The 15,000-nt window shown below is 40.0% G+C and overlaps 1 protein-coding gene across 3 annotated transcripts in view; it reads left to right on the top strand.

Moving 5' to 3' along the window:
- Positions 1 to 15,000, top strand: part of EHBP1 (EH domain binding protein 1) — a 411,111-nt gene that overhangs the window by 330,537 nt on the left and 65,574 nt on the right. For all 3 annotated transcript variants that reach the window (XM_006880956.1, XM_006880958.1, XM_006880957.1), the window contains one exon: positions 9,818 to 9,965. In XM_006880956.1, coding sequence (XP_006881018.1) covers positions 9,818 to 9,965 — 148 coding nt within the window. The remainder of the gene's footprint in view (positions 1 to 9,817; positions 9,966 to 15,000) is intronic.

Genomic DNA, 15,000 nt, shown 5'->3' with positions numbered 1-15,000 from the left:
TGTGCTCTTTGGAATCCTTATTATAGCACACAGTGCCAGAAAATGGACAAAACAATTGCTTCAAATAAAAAAAAATATTTATTGTAATTTGGAACAAAGGGAAAACCTAGAATGTGCTATATTCAATTTTGTGAATTGAATGCCAGTAAAAATCTGATTTCTTAAAATGTATATATCTAAATTTTTTTCTCAGTAAATCCCTTTTTATCTCCTGCACATATATTAAAGACTGGACCTCAAATTTAAATTCACATTCTGCTTACTGGTTTGCCCTATGTATTTTAAACAAATCCAAAATTTAATAGTTACTACCAAAATAAATGTAATCCTGAGAGTTAATCAAAGATTTAATCTGACCAGATGGGGCAAACTTAAGAAAGATTTTGACTTTCCACTCTGTTTTGCAACAAGAAAGGCTGATTATTTTCCCCCCCTCTTTCCTTTCTTTCTTTGTTAAAGAAACAGAGATCAGGCCATCCCTAGAGAAATCAGCAGGTGTGGTCATTTATAAGCATGTCTGCTTCTATTACAAGGCAGCATAGAAAAAGTTTGAAAAGATCTGCAAAACAGTTTTCCTGTTTCACTCTAAATTCTGTTTATCCCATCAGGAGCTAATCAGACTGGCAGCAAAATATCTGGTCTACCCAAACCTTTAAAGATCTTGTAATTTTATTTTTTATTTTCATTCTGTCTGCAGCAACTGAGTAGGTGCACTTTGGTAATCCTTGCCTATGGACAAGCACAGACACCCCCAATTTCTCCCCCTCCTGCCCCTTGTGAATGCCTAACAACAGAGCCTTCCTTCCTGACTGACGATGAAGGGGTGACAGTCAAGTTCTTTTTCTTAGTCCGACTACAAAATTGAGGAATTTCGTGGACCATTTTGAGAACAGAATCCTGTGAAATATTAGCAGTGTTAAGTAACAATTCCCCTCCCCTTCTCTTTTCATTTTTAGGTACATAAGCATTTATTAAGCCCAATTAATAGATGTCTAGCTACTGAGTGTAAAATGCTGAAGACGGTTAAGGACAAGCTACTGTGTTATTAAGGGAGTAAGGGATATGGAATTGTGTTTTTATTATTTGGTTTTTTAGGTGGAAATATACTTTTTTTCTGTTATAAACAGTGCAGTGATACAAAAAAGTATTTGAAATAATGCATACTTCTAAGTTTGGCTAAAAGTTATTTCATGAAAACATGTGTAGACATATGTTGAATAGAAGAACTCAGCATTTTCCCCCCACTGATAGCATAAAAATACCTAATTTTATGAAAGACAGCCTTGGGTGGTTAATGATCTCGGCAGCTTCACTGACAGTTTCTCATGTTCTAATTCACCTTCACAAATCAGTGGCCTCTTTTTTTTTTTTTTTTGGCTAAAGTAATGTCAATTGGTGACATTTGCGGCAAGTATAAAAAGGACCCCCCATGGCAGCCATTTTTATTTGATTCTTAAGATCCAGAGGCAGCTGAAAGAACAATTGAATAAAGTGGAGGATTGGGGAAGCTTGATTTTCTTGTTCTCTGTGAAACCAAAGTCTAGTCTTTTTCTTCTCCTTCCCCTTAAAAGCCCAAGTCTGCTTGAGGGCTGTAGCTGTGGTAAAGCCTCTGGGATGCCACTGCTGATCACTTTAATTACTACGACTAAGGAGGATAAAATTAAAAGTAACACCATTGAAGCAGTGGAAGAAAGCTGGCCTCGATGCCGCTGAGCTGTGAAATATAAAAATTGCATACCAATACATTTTTATGGAAAGGAAACAAGGAATTACATTACTTATTCCTAAAGAGTTTATCCTTAAATTGTCACGTTTTACTAGTGCATCTATCTATAACAGATTGTAGACCATTACAGATAAGAAAAATAGTGACTTGAAGACATACTGGGCTCAGTTTGTTTTGTTGTGGTTTTTCCAGGGCATGGCCAATGTCATTCATTTCCACATTTGATTATTTTAAATTCATTGTCCTGAAATATGGGGGTTTTGTTTGTTTGTTTGCTTGCTTGCTTGCTTGCTTGTTTTTTTGCACTACAACCATACTTTACCTTATCCTGAAGGTGTAAGAAAGGGAGAAAAACCCAAAACCCTAAGCTCAACAGTTTCCTAAAGGTTTATAATTTAAGGTAAAATCCTAAGTTTTACATCACTGTTCATGGTCTAGTTTCTTATCATTCTCTTTATTCAGTACCACGCAGGAATTGAACCTGATCTTAGAGCTGCAGTGTAAGGAAAGATTTGTGATTAAATAGAAGACAAACAAATACTCTAAACAACTTATTTTCATTCTTGTGCTGTTTAAAAGTTGTGGATTTTTCTATCAGATGTTAGGTAACCCACAGGTAAGTGAGGAGCCAGTGAGACAACATGTATCAAAGTTCCGTGTGCCAGGTACAGAATTGGACTTAAAATCCTGTTAAATTTGAAAAAGTGAGCCACAGGGTAGGAGACCTCCTAGAAACACAGCTTCCATACAACCCTCCAAAGAGCACAGGCAGAGACGTTAGATTTATTCTGTTTAACAAAATACAGAAGTCATCAGCATGACAAGACAGGGAAACTTGTGAGAGCCGCAACGCCTCAAGCCAGCCTTACTTTGCAGGGGCTCCTAAGTTTTCTGCCTTTGACAAGGTTTTAGTCTTAAAACATTTTTTGTCCTGCATTTTAGTGAAGTTTTCCCTTCTTGACAGATTTCCTCCTCATACAAGTTCTTACTCTCCACAGGTTTTACTCTAATGCTAGGGAGAGAGAGAAAGTTGACTGGCATCAGACCCAGTCTTAGAAATAGAACACCTAATGACTCCAGTATGTTGTTGTTGTTGTTGTTGTTGTTGTGTACCATTGAGACCGAACTGACCTATAGTTAATATCCAGTTGGTTTCCAGATGCAGTGAATCATACTCCTGTGATTGCCCACCCTTCTTCTCTGGAACAGCAGGTGGATTCCAACTGCACATCTTTATGTCAGCAGCACCGTTCTTACCACTAAGCTGCCAGAGCTCCCAACTACTTCAGTAATGTTGTTGTTGTTGTTGTTTAATGCCGTCGAGTCGTAGACCACTCATAGCGACCCTATGAACGAACAGCCTGAGCACTGTTCGTACACAGAGTTTCCAGAGGCAAGCCGCTCCTGCTTCCACTTCAGTAATAGTTAAGTTTATTTAGAACGTAAAGGTAAATGAAAGATATATAGGTTTTCTGTATGTCACCACCCCACCCCCCTCCAGTTATGAGTCACTGTCTTACTTTGAATGCAGAATTGTCAAAGCAACTGTCAATAGCAAAAGGTACTTCTGACCTTGCATGGGTGTAGGCTACCTAACCATCCTTGTCTGATGTTGTCCTTATCTGAGTAGTTAAACACTTTGTGCTGTTTGCAGTGTCAAATTAATGAAATCGTCCCTCCTCTCTGTTCATTTTATTCCTTGAGTATAAGCAATGTGTTTGGATGGGGGAGGACGAATGCACAATGTTTGTTGCTCTTTAATCTTTAAATATTACGATTTGAAAAACAACAACAACAACTTTTAACAAGACATGCAAATGGAAATGAAAGAATTTTATTTAGGACAAGCTAGAAATTAACACTGTCCATTAAATCAAGTGATTATGTAATCAGTTGCTATAATTACCTCCCTTTCCGGTTGTGGCCTTAACAATTAACTTTTATTTTCACAGTTGGTTCTCTTTGTCTTAAGGCCTGTTAAAAGGTGAGAAAACAAACAGGGCCAATCTGCCATCCTGCTGGAGAGCTCCAGGGCCAAGCTTGGAATTGTCTCTGTGGTATCAGGCCACTCACAGAAAAGTAAATCAAGGCAAATCTGATAGAGAACCAGCATTCTGTCAATCAGGCTCAAGATGCTGGTGCTGTGTCCATAAACTTTGTTTACTGTAGGGTTTTATGAGTTGTAACCTGCCCTTGCAGTCTGTTAATGAGGCTAAATCTTGCTACTTGAGAATTGAATTACGGCACACCTCTGGGCTAATGGTTATAAACACAAAGTCCCATTAGGGCTGCCTTCTGACTTGTTCATTTGCATTTTTCCTATTGTACAGAGAACAATGATGGGTAAATAGGTACAAACAAACAATTTACATAGAAATTGATAAAGTGTCCTTAATTAGTATTTAGAGTTGGTTTTATTAATGATTGCCTGCTTGAAATTGCACTCTCGGTGAGCGCCTAGAAACATTTGCAGCTGGGCAGTATTATTTTGGGAGAGGGAAGTGGGAGCTTATGGGGGAATAAAGAAGAGGGTTCTCATTTCATATACACAAAAGTAGGGTCTTTTTTTCCCCATTTTAATGTGAGAAAGGTGACCGAAGACCACATCATCTTAGTTAGAATCATGAGCATTTTTAACTCTGCAAGAATTTATTCTTCACACAGTGAAATTGACTCAAACCTTGGTTGCCTGAGGCATATCAAATAATGGGTTTTATTAGTGCTCTTAACTTTTCTTAAATTTGAAAGATGAAAGTTTAGTAAAAGCTCAGTTTTCCTCAGTTGATCCTGTAATTTGATACTTTGAGGATCAAATAACTTTCGTGGTTAAGAGCCAGAGCTCTGGAGTCAAGCAGACCAGGGTTAGACACCTGCCTCTGGTTCATTTCTAACTGTGTGACTTTGGAATTTCTCACTGGTAAGAAAGGAGACTGTGAAAATTAAATTACGGTCACTCCTTGGGCGTTCTGGTGGCATAGCCTATAGAAAATTGCACTAACAAAAAGGCCATGTGTCTCTGCTGGTTCGCTGGTTCGAATCCACCAAGGACTCCTGCGGAGAAAGATGGGCAGTCTCTTCCTTAATATTAAGATTCACAGCCTTAAAAACCAGGTGAGAGATCACGGTGAGTTAGACTTGACTCAGTTGCAGGGAGCACTCGTGGTCACTGCTGAGCTGACCCATAGCTGGCTGATGACATGTCAGTCCCCATCCTCAGCATTATCAACCCTGCATTGCGTTGTATTCCTAACGGGTTGTTGGTTTTGGGGGGGGGGGGGGTTTCATAACTAGTGCTAGTGAACGGAGCATTTCTGTCCATTATTCTTGCATCGTCAGTCTTAGCCTGCACACTGCAGATGGGTAGGCTTCCCTTCATCTGCCCAGCCCTTCCTCTCTGGCTGCCTGTCCACCATCCACCACCCACCCCCCCAGGGTGCCTATCACTACATGTTCTTTTCTCATTCCTCAAGATTCTTCTTTATAACTTTCATTACTGGAATAATTCATGTGCATTTTAGAAAATTCAGGCAAATGAAAATACGTAGATAAGTAGAATGAATCGAGGAGAATTTCCTCAGATTCTCATTGAGGAGACTGTTCCCTCTCCACAACTGAGATCACCAGGACATTATGTGCATCTCTTTCCAAATAACTTGATGCATTTATATTATTTATGTGAGTAGGGTCGCTATGAGTCGCAAACGACTTGACGGCACATAACAACAACAACATCCGAAACTCAGTGAACTTTGATAAATTTTGATAGTTGTAGAAAGGCTTCAGGCCTGTTGTTCCTAAGATGACTATGAGTCGTGCTTGACTGGAAGGCAGTCAACAACAACAACATTTGTTTTGCCATAATGATAAGTCTTTATTGTACATATTCCTCTGTAAGTTCTTACTGTTTTGCTTCTCTGCATTTAATATTGTGATCATATCCAGCTTTGTCTGAGCAATGTCATTTATAGCTGATGTTGCTAAACCAATATCAATGGAGGAATCTGAATGGTTCTTTTAAGTCCCATTTGTTGGTTGTAAAGGTGGTTGGGAGGTTATTGTTATTGTTATTGTTGCTGTTGTGTTGATTGGTTGATTTGGTGTCATAGTTATGTGTGGTAAATGTGGCCCTGGGGTAGCCAGCCTGGATTTAATGATGACCTTGTTGTAATTAAATGTGCCCTTTAACATGATTCTTTAGGCCTTGAACTTCTGAATAACTGGAGATCTTACTGTAAGGCTTTAGTGTATTCACTTTAAACACTTTGGCTAGAATATCATGGGCTTCACGTTGCAAAACCAAAACCCATACATAATAAGTGATCGACCCAACATTAATGGTACTAGAACTGCCTGCTAGATTAGATGTCAGTACTCTAATCTCTCCTCTTCTAACGAGAAAGTGGTCTGTCGTGCATTACTTAAGCATAATGTTCCTATTGCTGTAACTGAACAAACCACTCTGAAGTCTTATTGCTGTGCTCACAGATTCTATGGGTCAGGAGTTGAGGGGAGGGCACAATGGGATGCCTTTTCTCTCTTCCACTTTGTCCAGGACCTCAGCTCAGAGGACTTACATAGTTGGCAAGACTCGAAATGGTTGGAGGGTGACGTCAACCAGAGTCTCATTCATGTCTGGGACCCAGGGGAGGATGACTCAAGCATCTCTGCATTCTAATGTGTACTGAAGCAGCTACATTCTTGGGCTCTGCGTGCTGTTACATCCAGGCGCCTGGTGAAAGGACCGGGAGTACGCTTTACTTAACCTTGGGACTCACCAGTGACACTTCCACATTCGGTGACATAGGAGGTAGTAAACCTGGACCTGATTCAAGGAGAAAAGAGATTACACATCTTGATGTGGTTGGGAGAGGATGCCATGAAAATCCGTGCGCCACAGTGTAATATAAATAGACAATTTTCCATTGGTTACGTAAGGCTTTAATAGCAATTGATAATCTTTCCCAGAATCAGCTGTTTCATTATGATTTGCAAAGTGATGTTTTCATATCATTCCTTTTGCACTTAGGTAATGGGCTTTATTTTGCAAAGTTAAGCTCACTTTCATTTACTGGGACTGTTTCGTTTCCCTAAAATTCAGTTCCTACTGGAAAGACAAGATAATTGCTTGATTCTTTTCCTTTAATTACTAATTTTCACAAGTTATTTTAAAAGCTGCCTCAAATGGTAACAATGAGTTTTTTTCTATTCTTCCACTTTTTGAATATCATAATGAACTCATGAATTTTCATTGATTCAATGTGTGATTTCATTGATTAAATTCACGGCTGCTATTGTTCTTTTTGATACTGAAATTGTCCCAATTTGCCCACTGGGAGCTTCAAGCTTGTCCTTGGGTCCATTTGACACCCCTATTAATCTATCCCCATTAATTTTGACAGCTTTCTTTCTAGCCATCTCAAAGTTTGTGTGAAAGAATTGCTTAGTTTTGAGCTCCACCCTTCGAGTTCCTGCCTCCCTGTCCCTAATGACATTGCTCACCAAGTTTGATTGTCCTTTCTTAAATTTTCAGACTCATTAACCTCTTAGCATTTAATGCAGTTGATTACTCCTTTTTTTCTTGAAAGCCTCCTCTACTTTGATTCTCATGATACATTCATGTTCTAGTTCTCTTCCCCACCCCCCTTTTTCTCTATCCCCTTTTCTTCTTTTTTATCTAAATAGAGATGGTTTCCAAGTTTTATTCAGTGGCCATCCTTTCTCTCTGTAGCGTGTCTTCAGGTGCTTTGATAGAATTCTCTAACTTTAGCCTCTACTTTGTGGTCAGAATCTGAGCATTCTGAAGCACATTTCAGGTTCTGACCTTGCATTCTGGTGTGATTTTTCTGCTTGTTCTATGGATTTGCGTTTTACATTTCTGTGTTTCTGTTCCTTGTCCTGCATCTCACTACAGCCTCTTTGGACTTAAAAGCTTTCCAGTCAGTCTATTTCTAGTTTCTCTACACCTGTCTGTCTTCTACATTGTTGCCTAGTTAATCATCCCTGATACACAGCTGGCTTGGTCCTTCCTGGGTAACAACAGCAGCAGCAGGTCAAAATACCGAAACCAACAACCTTTCAGTTGTTCCTCCCTGCCTTTACAATGAAAACGTACACACGCCACACTTAGACGTGGCCTTCTAAGTGTGTCTACTCAGCAGTCTTTTCTTGGCTTGTCTTTCTGTCATGATTTCGCCCTTCACTCAGAAAAACTAGACTACGTTCTTTTCTCCCAGGACAAGTTCTTGTCTTTCTGTATTTGTTCTTTATTCTCTGGTGGCTTAGCTCAGAGGGAGTTGCACTCAGAGTCATACCTCTTTAGTGGTTCAAATCCACCAGCAGCTCCAAAAGGAGAACGATGGGCAGACTCTTCCTGTGTGATTTACAGCCTCTGAGAACCCCCAGGAGGGTGAGCTAAGAGTCTGTTTCAACTCAGTGGATTGAATTGAGTTTGACTCTCTCCTATACCGACCAACACATCTCTCCTAATCCCCTCTCCACCTACAAAGATCCTACTTATTCTTCAAGTCTAAGTAAAAACAACAAAATCCCCACTATTTTACTGTTTGTTCTTTGGCCAAAAACATTCATTCTTTCTTTCTCTCAAATTGCAGCATTTTATTGCATACGTTTTTATGTTTCATCAGTCCCTATATGATATGTTAACCTTTTTTAAAGTGTAAGTAATAAGTAATTCATGATGAATTTTTTTTTATTTTATTATTTTGTGTGTGTGTATTGTCAAATTGGATCTGACTGATACAGGAAGAGATTGTCCCTCTTTTCCAGCAGAGCATCTGGTGGATTCGAACCGTGCACCTCTGGAATTGCAATGTGGCTTCTTGCCAGTAGGCCACCAGAGCTCCCTTCATGATGAATTTTTAATAGCACAGGGCTAAGGTGTGTGGAAAGAACTGGAGATGTAAAGATAAAAAAAGATAATCCATGCCTTCCGGTTAACTGAACTGTAGAGGGCATGAAACATTTGTCTAAAGTTAGAAAGTAACTTGAGAAGTATTTTTAAAAAGTAAATACACAGTGCTATCGTTGTACAGAGGACAGAATGCTGATTCCACCAACAGGAGAGAAATAGAGCCAGGGGAGGTTTAGTGAATTTAAACTGAATCTTGAGGAATGAGTAGAAGATGAATCGGATCAGAGGACATTCCATGAAGAGGAAATGACATTCAAAGTCACAGATGCATGAAACTACATGATACAAGCAGTTCTGTGTATAAATAGATGAGAGGTTCTGTGGTGGTGTGTGGGATGAGGGGCAGTAACTGCACAGGTGTGGGGGGCTGCATTATCACAGGCTTTGGTTGGTTAGGCTAATGAATGCCTTCTTTTATATGGTTTCATGTTTATATCACAACTTTACATTGACTATTGAGATTCATAATGATCCTCTTTTGAAAAAGGCAAAACCATTTTAGTTCTTTGGTTCTCTATAGTTTGGGCTCAATTTGAATATCAGAAACTGTGTTCAAGATTCATTCCTTTTCTCCATGTGCACTTTGAAGGAGAGGACATAGTCAGATATGTGGCTCCTGGGTTGTTATTATTACTGGTTATTAGTTTTATGATCAGAATTGTTTCAGTGATACCCTATCCCAACCTCCACTCCAGCCCTCCTGAGAGATTAGCATTTCCTGTGCTTGATCACTAGAGTCTAGCGGCTTTTTCTCCTCTTTTAAGTTAGTGCTCTATGCTTTTATTTAAAATTACAAAGTTAAATTTTGTTATTAATTAAAATTCTGTTGTCAGTATTGTATCTCTTCTACAAGAAGTCTGCTGATTACAAGTTCTTTCTCATATTCTCTTAGTAATATATACTGCCAAACATTCTTTAAAAGCTGGTTTGAATTTTTAATGGACATTTTAGTACAATAATTTGTAAATGTTAAAAAAAAAATTCATCTGATTCTAGGATGTCTTTTAAAAACAGTGTGACATCCAGCTGATACCGAGTATCCGATTTATAATGTGGGCCAAGCACCATGCTGTAAGCCAGTCACTATCGTGATGATCAGATTGAAAATGAAATTGCATTTCTGTCAATTACTGAGTTGGCAACTGTTCAATATATCTTAGCAGCAAGATGAAGAGCGACGTCGGCAGCTGAGAGAGCGAGCGCGTCAGCTAATAGCAGAAGCTCGATCCGGAGTGAAGATGTCAGAACTTCCCAGCTCCAGTGAAATGGCTGCAGGAAAGTTGAAAGAAAGGTCAAAGGCATCTGGAGGTGAGTTAAAGACTCTTGTATCATACTCTACAGACAACCCAGAAATCTGCAGTGGACCTTAAGGGACTTTTTTTTTTTAGACTTACTTCAAAATGTTGCATCAAATACATAAGCTTCTGACCTATTGATAATGTTGCAGAAACCCGAGAGGAAGCATAGTAAAATAGATAATAACTTCTGCTGTTCTCCGAATCAAAGTTTTGGCTTCAATTTTAGCACCTCAAGAAATACTTTGTTAGAGTCTTGGGTATTAGGACCCTTTCCACCCCCCCATCTAGACCTTGATTTGTGGTACACCATGATGCCTCCTTCATTGTATTAAGAGTAAACTGTAGTCAGGTCTTCACCATCTAAATGATTAGTTTTTTAATGAAGGATTTTCACTTTGAAGCACATCTTCAGAAAGTTGCTTTAAAGATGTTCTGGCATGATTTCTTGACATATGAGAATGTTTCAAATCCTGGATGCAGCTTATTCTTTAATATGTTACCATTATCATTTGTGTTGCAGTACTTCAAAGTGAACTTCAGTCTATCAATTAAAATATTCTTGTCAGAGTTACTTAAATGAGTTCAGCTCCATGTCAGCTCTTCTTAGTCTCCGTACTCTACAAGGGTCTTCCACTTCAGTGTCTATTGAGATAATGATTCTGAACTTGCTGTTGGGACGAGGGCTATGTAATCATAAAAGAGGTTTCATTTTCCTGCTCAATTTGAGCCTCTTTATTTTGGAAGCTTTCTCATTTTTTATGAAGGTTTTCCCTAGGAGGACAGAAATATTTTCATTATTTTGTTTTTTCCTTTTAAAGATGTTGTCATGTGCCATTGAGTCACCTGTGACTCTTAGCGACCCTGTGTACAACAGCTCTGAACCCTGCCCTGATTATCTACCAACACATGTCAAGTACTTGTGTTAGGTTTATTTAGACTGCTAAGGTCACCCCAAGGGAGCGTTGGTTGCCCAGTGAGTAAGGAGTTGTTCTGCCAATTAAAAGGCAGGTGGTTTGAGTTTGAATCCACCTGCTGTTTCTCAGGAGAAAGATGGACAGAATCCTCTTGTGCGATATGCAGCCTCTGACTTGATGGCTTGAGGCGATTGTTTGAGGGTTTCTTTTATACATACACATATATATATATAAAATCACCCTACGTGTTGACACATAAGACCTTAGAGAGCTGAAAAGAAAGTCTCTTCCAACTAAACACAAACCTATTGCCATTATTTTTAATTAACTTCTTGTATCAAAAATCCACTGTCTATCCAATGAATGTAATATGTAATTTTCCATCACATGAATTTGAAACCTAAGAATAGATTTAGTCTTAGTTGGGTCCTTCTTATACCTTTTTTAAATGCTGATTATTTAGGATTCCTATTACAATTTCTATACTGTATCTCTACTTTAATGTTAGATTCTATCAATAACTGCTCACCACTGGTGGCCAAGTGCTAAGAATTGGTGCTGCAGTCCCAAAAGTATATGGTTCAAATCCACCAGCTGCTTGATGGGAGAAGGCGCAATTAACTGCCTCTGAAAACCTGCTGGAGGGTCAGCTGTGGGTCAGGTCCGACTTGATGGTACATAACACCACCATTCACCACTATATTTACATAATACTGTCATAGTTTAATAAGAAGGTACTTATTTGATATAAGAATTCTAGATTTTCTAAGGATATCCTGGAAGTGTCTGCCTCCTTTAAAGAATAGAAAACCCCCATTTCTTTGATCATATTTTTCTATCCAGACAGACAGACCTAAAAGGTATTCATGTTACCTCTGTCTGGCATCGTAAAACCACAGAAGAGAAGAGTAATGATAGGGTAGGGCGGGCAGGTACCTAATGTCACTTGATTTGTTTTTACGTGTGTACAGTTAACAGTGCTCCATGCACTGTAAGCTCTGGAAACGTTAAGAATGGGAACATTTTTAAGTTAGTCATGTTGGATTTTCAGCTACAGTTGATCTTATTCCCAGTTGTGGTCAAACAGACTATGCTAACAGACTGTTAGTTTTAGGACCAAGAGAATAGGTGGCTTCTCTACTTGGAAGTTAGGGAAAATGAAGACCTGAATGTCAACATTTAAAAGAGAAGTAAGGATTGTATCTAAGGAGTTTGCAAAGAAGTGCACATGAAAATGTGAGCTGAAGAAGGCAGAAGGGTTGACAGATGACTTATAAGCCCTACTAAAGTCAATCTGCTCCTGAAGGCTGCCAGAGTAACCAGGGTCCACTTCCCCCGTAGTCCACCTCACATGGAATGTTGGTAGCAACATCATTTCAGATGCTGGGCCCTTAGAACTAACGGCAACCTAAGACAGATGAAGTAGACCTGTTCCCTGTCTTCAGGGATGGATCTTAGGCCTCTTTTCACAAAGATGTTGGCATCAGACCCAGGTTTTTTTTGCTTTAGGGTCTATATTGAAGCCTGTGAGATTTGAGGCAAAAAAATGAAGGGGATAAAGTTCTTGTTTGAAATTCAGCCATTCATACGTATGTAGTATTTCTCTCTTGAGCAGGGCCCACTATTCCGCTTCCCCAGGATTCCATAAACTTCCGACCCAAGTTAATGATTTTATACTTACTTGATAGTTATTATCACAGCTATTGAACGGTGCGCTTGTGTGTGGCAGGGAAACAGCATCGGGTGATTTGTGAGTGAACAGGCATGGCTGTTATTTCCCAAAAAAGGCAGTGGGCTGGGTGTGGCCATGGTGGGTAGCTTGCTGACCCTTAGTTTGCAGCGTGTTAGAAATTCATTTGGGTTCACAAGAGTCTAATTCTTACATGAAAATGCAGCTTTGAAGTTGATCAATCAGGGGAAAGAATGAGCAAATGTGTGTCCACTCTTGCAGTGACTAATGGGAATCATCAGGTCTAAGAAAGGAGGTTTTGCTAGAGAGGGAAGTGGCTGGAGATGGGCCTGCTGGGGCAGGAGATGACTTGGGAGCAGTGGTCCAGAGAGACAGAGGAGGACGTGGGACAGGGGAGACAGCGATCTGATCAAAGTATAACTACAGGCGCGGCCTGTCATTGGGTCCTCATCACGCAGCCCTGTTGCAGGAACTTACCTGAATGCGTGTGCTTTTAAATTCTGATCCTAAGCAGCAGCCAGCCTCAGTGAGGAAGGGAAGCCTCCTCAGCATGAGTTGAGGTGTCTTCAGCATCACGTTACCCACAGAAGACACATGATGTCTACAGCAGTTGTTGCAGCCAAGCACAGCCCAATCGAGTGTAGTGATGGAATCTCACCTCCCCAACTTTCTACTTGGCTTCCTTCTGACATACTCGTAGGGTTTTAGCAAGGAATCTGGCAGTACTGGAGTGGACTGAACATGTTTTTTATTTGTTTGATATTTTTCTATCAAATTTCTGCATCATTTTCTAGTTAGACACCTATCATGGCCTCATTTTTACATCCCATACTGCTGGTGGCCAAGTGGCAGGAAACTGCACTGTAATCCCAAAAGCTCGCAGTTCTAATCCACCACCCGCTCCTCAGCCTGGACAGTCTCCTCCCGGGTGATTAATTTCCTCTGAAAACCTGCTGGAGGGTCAGCTATGGGTCGGTTCTGATTCTACAGTACACACCACCACCACCACCACCACATAGGTAATAACGCTTGTGGGTTCATTTTATTGTGTTGATCCTTACATGTAGGTGTTTGAGGGAATGTTTGGGTTTTTTAATGGTCATGTGATATTGTGGTGAGAGAAAGTAGCTTGGAATTTCTTGAAATTTAGGTTTTTATGCTGGTGAGATAAGTGTTCCATTTCGATGAATGGCCTGTGGGCACTTGCATTATTTTGTACTTTGAATGAATAACTGAAATGCCTTATTTTGTTTTGTTGCCCATAATAATGGTTGTGCATCTGCATGATACATATTATCTCACTTAGAGAAAATGACATTTACACAAATGTGCTAAGTCCAAATCTTTCAGGTCTTTAATATTTTTTAATTTCTGTTTGTATGAAGAAGGAGCCATAAAACAGAGATTGAGCCCTCTGTATGTTGACAGTTCAACACTCCCCTCTATTGTAGGGGAGGAAGATGTGACAGGCCAGCTCTGTAAAGATTTACAGCCTTGGAAACCCTGCTGGGCAGTTCTGCTGTGTCCTGCAGGGTCACCATAAATTTAGATCAGCCCCACAACACTGGCTGTGATGTGTTTGTTTGAGTCCTCTGGTGGCTTAGTGGTAAGGCAACCCCAAGGTAGAGGATTCAAATCCACCAGCTGTTCTGCGGGAGAAAGATGGACAGTCTCCTGTTGTGTGATTTATTGCCTCTGAGAGTCAGTGCATTGGAAGTGTCAGTGTTCAGCGTGTCCTGCAAGCCACTTTAATTCTCTTAGCTTCACTGGTGCACTAGCCGAGTGATATACCGCTAACAGGATTTATTGCCTACGAAATGAAAAAGTTGTTATTGCTAAGTACCATTGACTCACAGTGTTATAACTCACAGTGATGCTGCATTCAGTAGACCTGAACCTTGTTCCATCTGGCACCACCCTCACCCTCTTCTGTCCTCAGCAACTCTATGGTTGTGGTCAGTGTATCAGTCCAGCCCCTTGGGGGGTTCTTCCTCTCCTTCCTTGATTCTCTTACTTTCCAGTACATAATATCCTTCTCCAGGATATTACTGACTTACCTTCTTGTGATTCTTGTTAATATACCGAAAGTATGTGAGAAGTCTCAATATCATTCAACCAGAAGAGCATGGTGGCAACACTTCTTTCAAGACAGATCTGTTTGGTTTTTGTTCCCCTGTAAAGAGTTAGCTCTTAGCCATCAGCCACAATTCAAAGCCTTCAGTTCTTCCCCATTCTTCCTTATTCGTGGTTCATCTTTCAGTGCATAGGAAGCCATTGAAAACAGCATAGTTCAGGTCAGCCATACTTTAGTCTTTAACAGACATCCTTGCTCTTAGCATCTTAAAGAAGTCCTTGCCAGTAGGTGCCCCAGTGTACGAGCTCTTTTGCTTTCTTGACTGCTCCTTCCAGGATTGTCAGTTGTGTTGTTGTTATGTGCCGTT

The sequence above is a fragment of the Elephantulus edwardii genome, unplaced genomic scaffold (assembly GCF_000299155.1).
Source record: "Elephantulus edwardii isolate Elephantulus edwardi_28Jun2011 unplaced genomic scaffold, EleEdw1.0 scaffold00011, whole genome shotgun sequence".
Lineage (NCBI taxonomy): Eukaryota > Metazoa > Chordata > Mammalia > Macroscelidea > Macroscelididae > Elephantulus > Elephantulus edwardii.
This window is presented reverse-complemented; position numbering and strand designations above follow the sequence as displayed.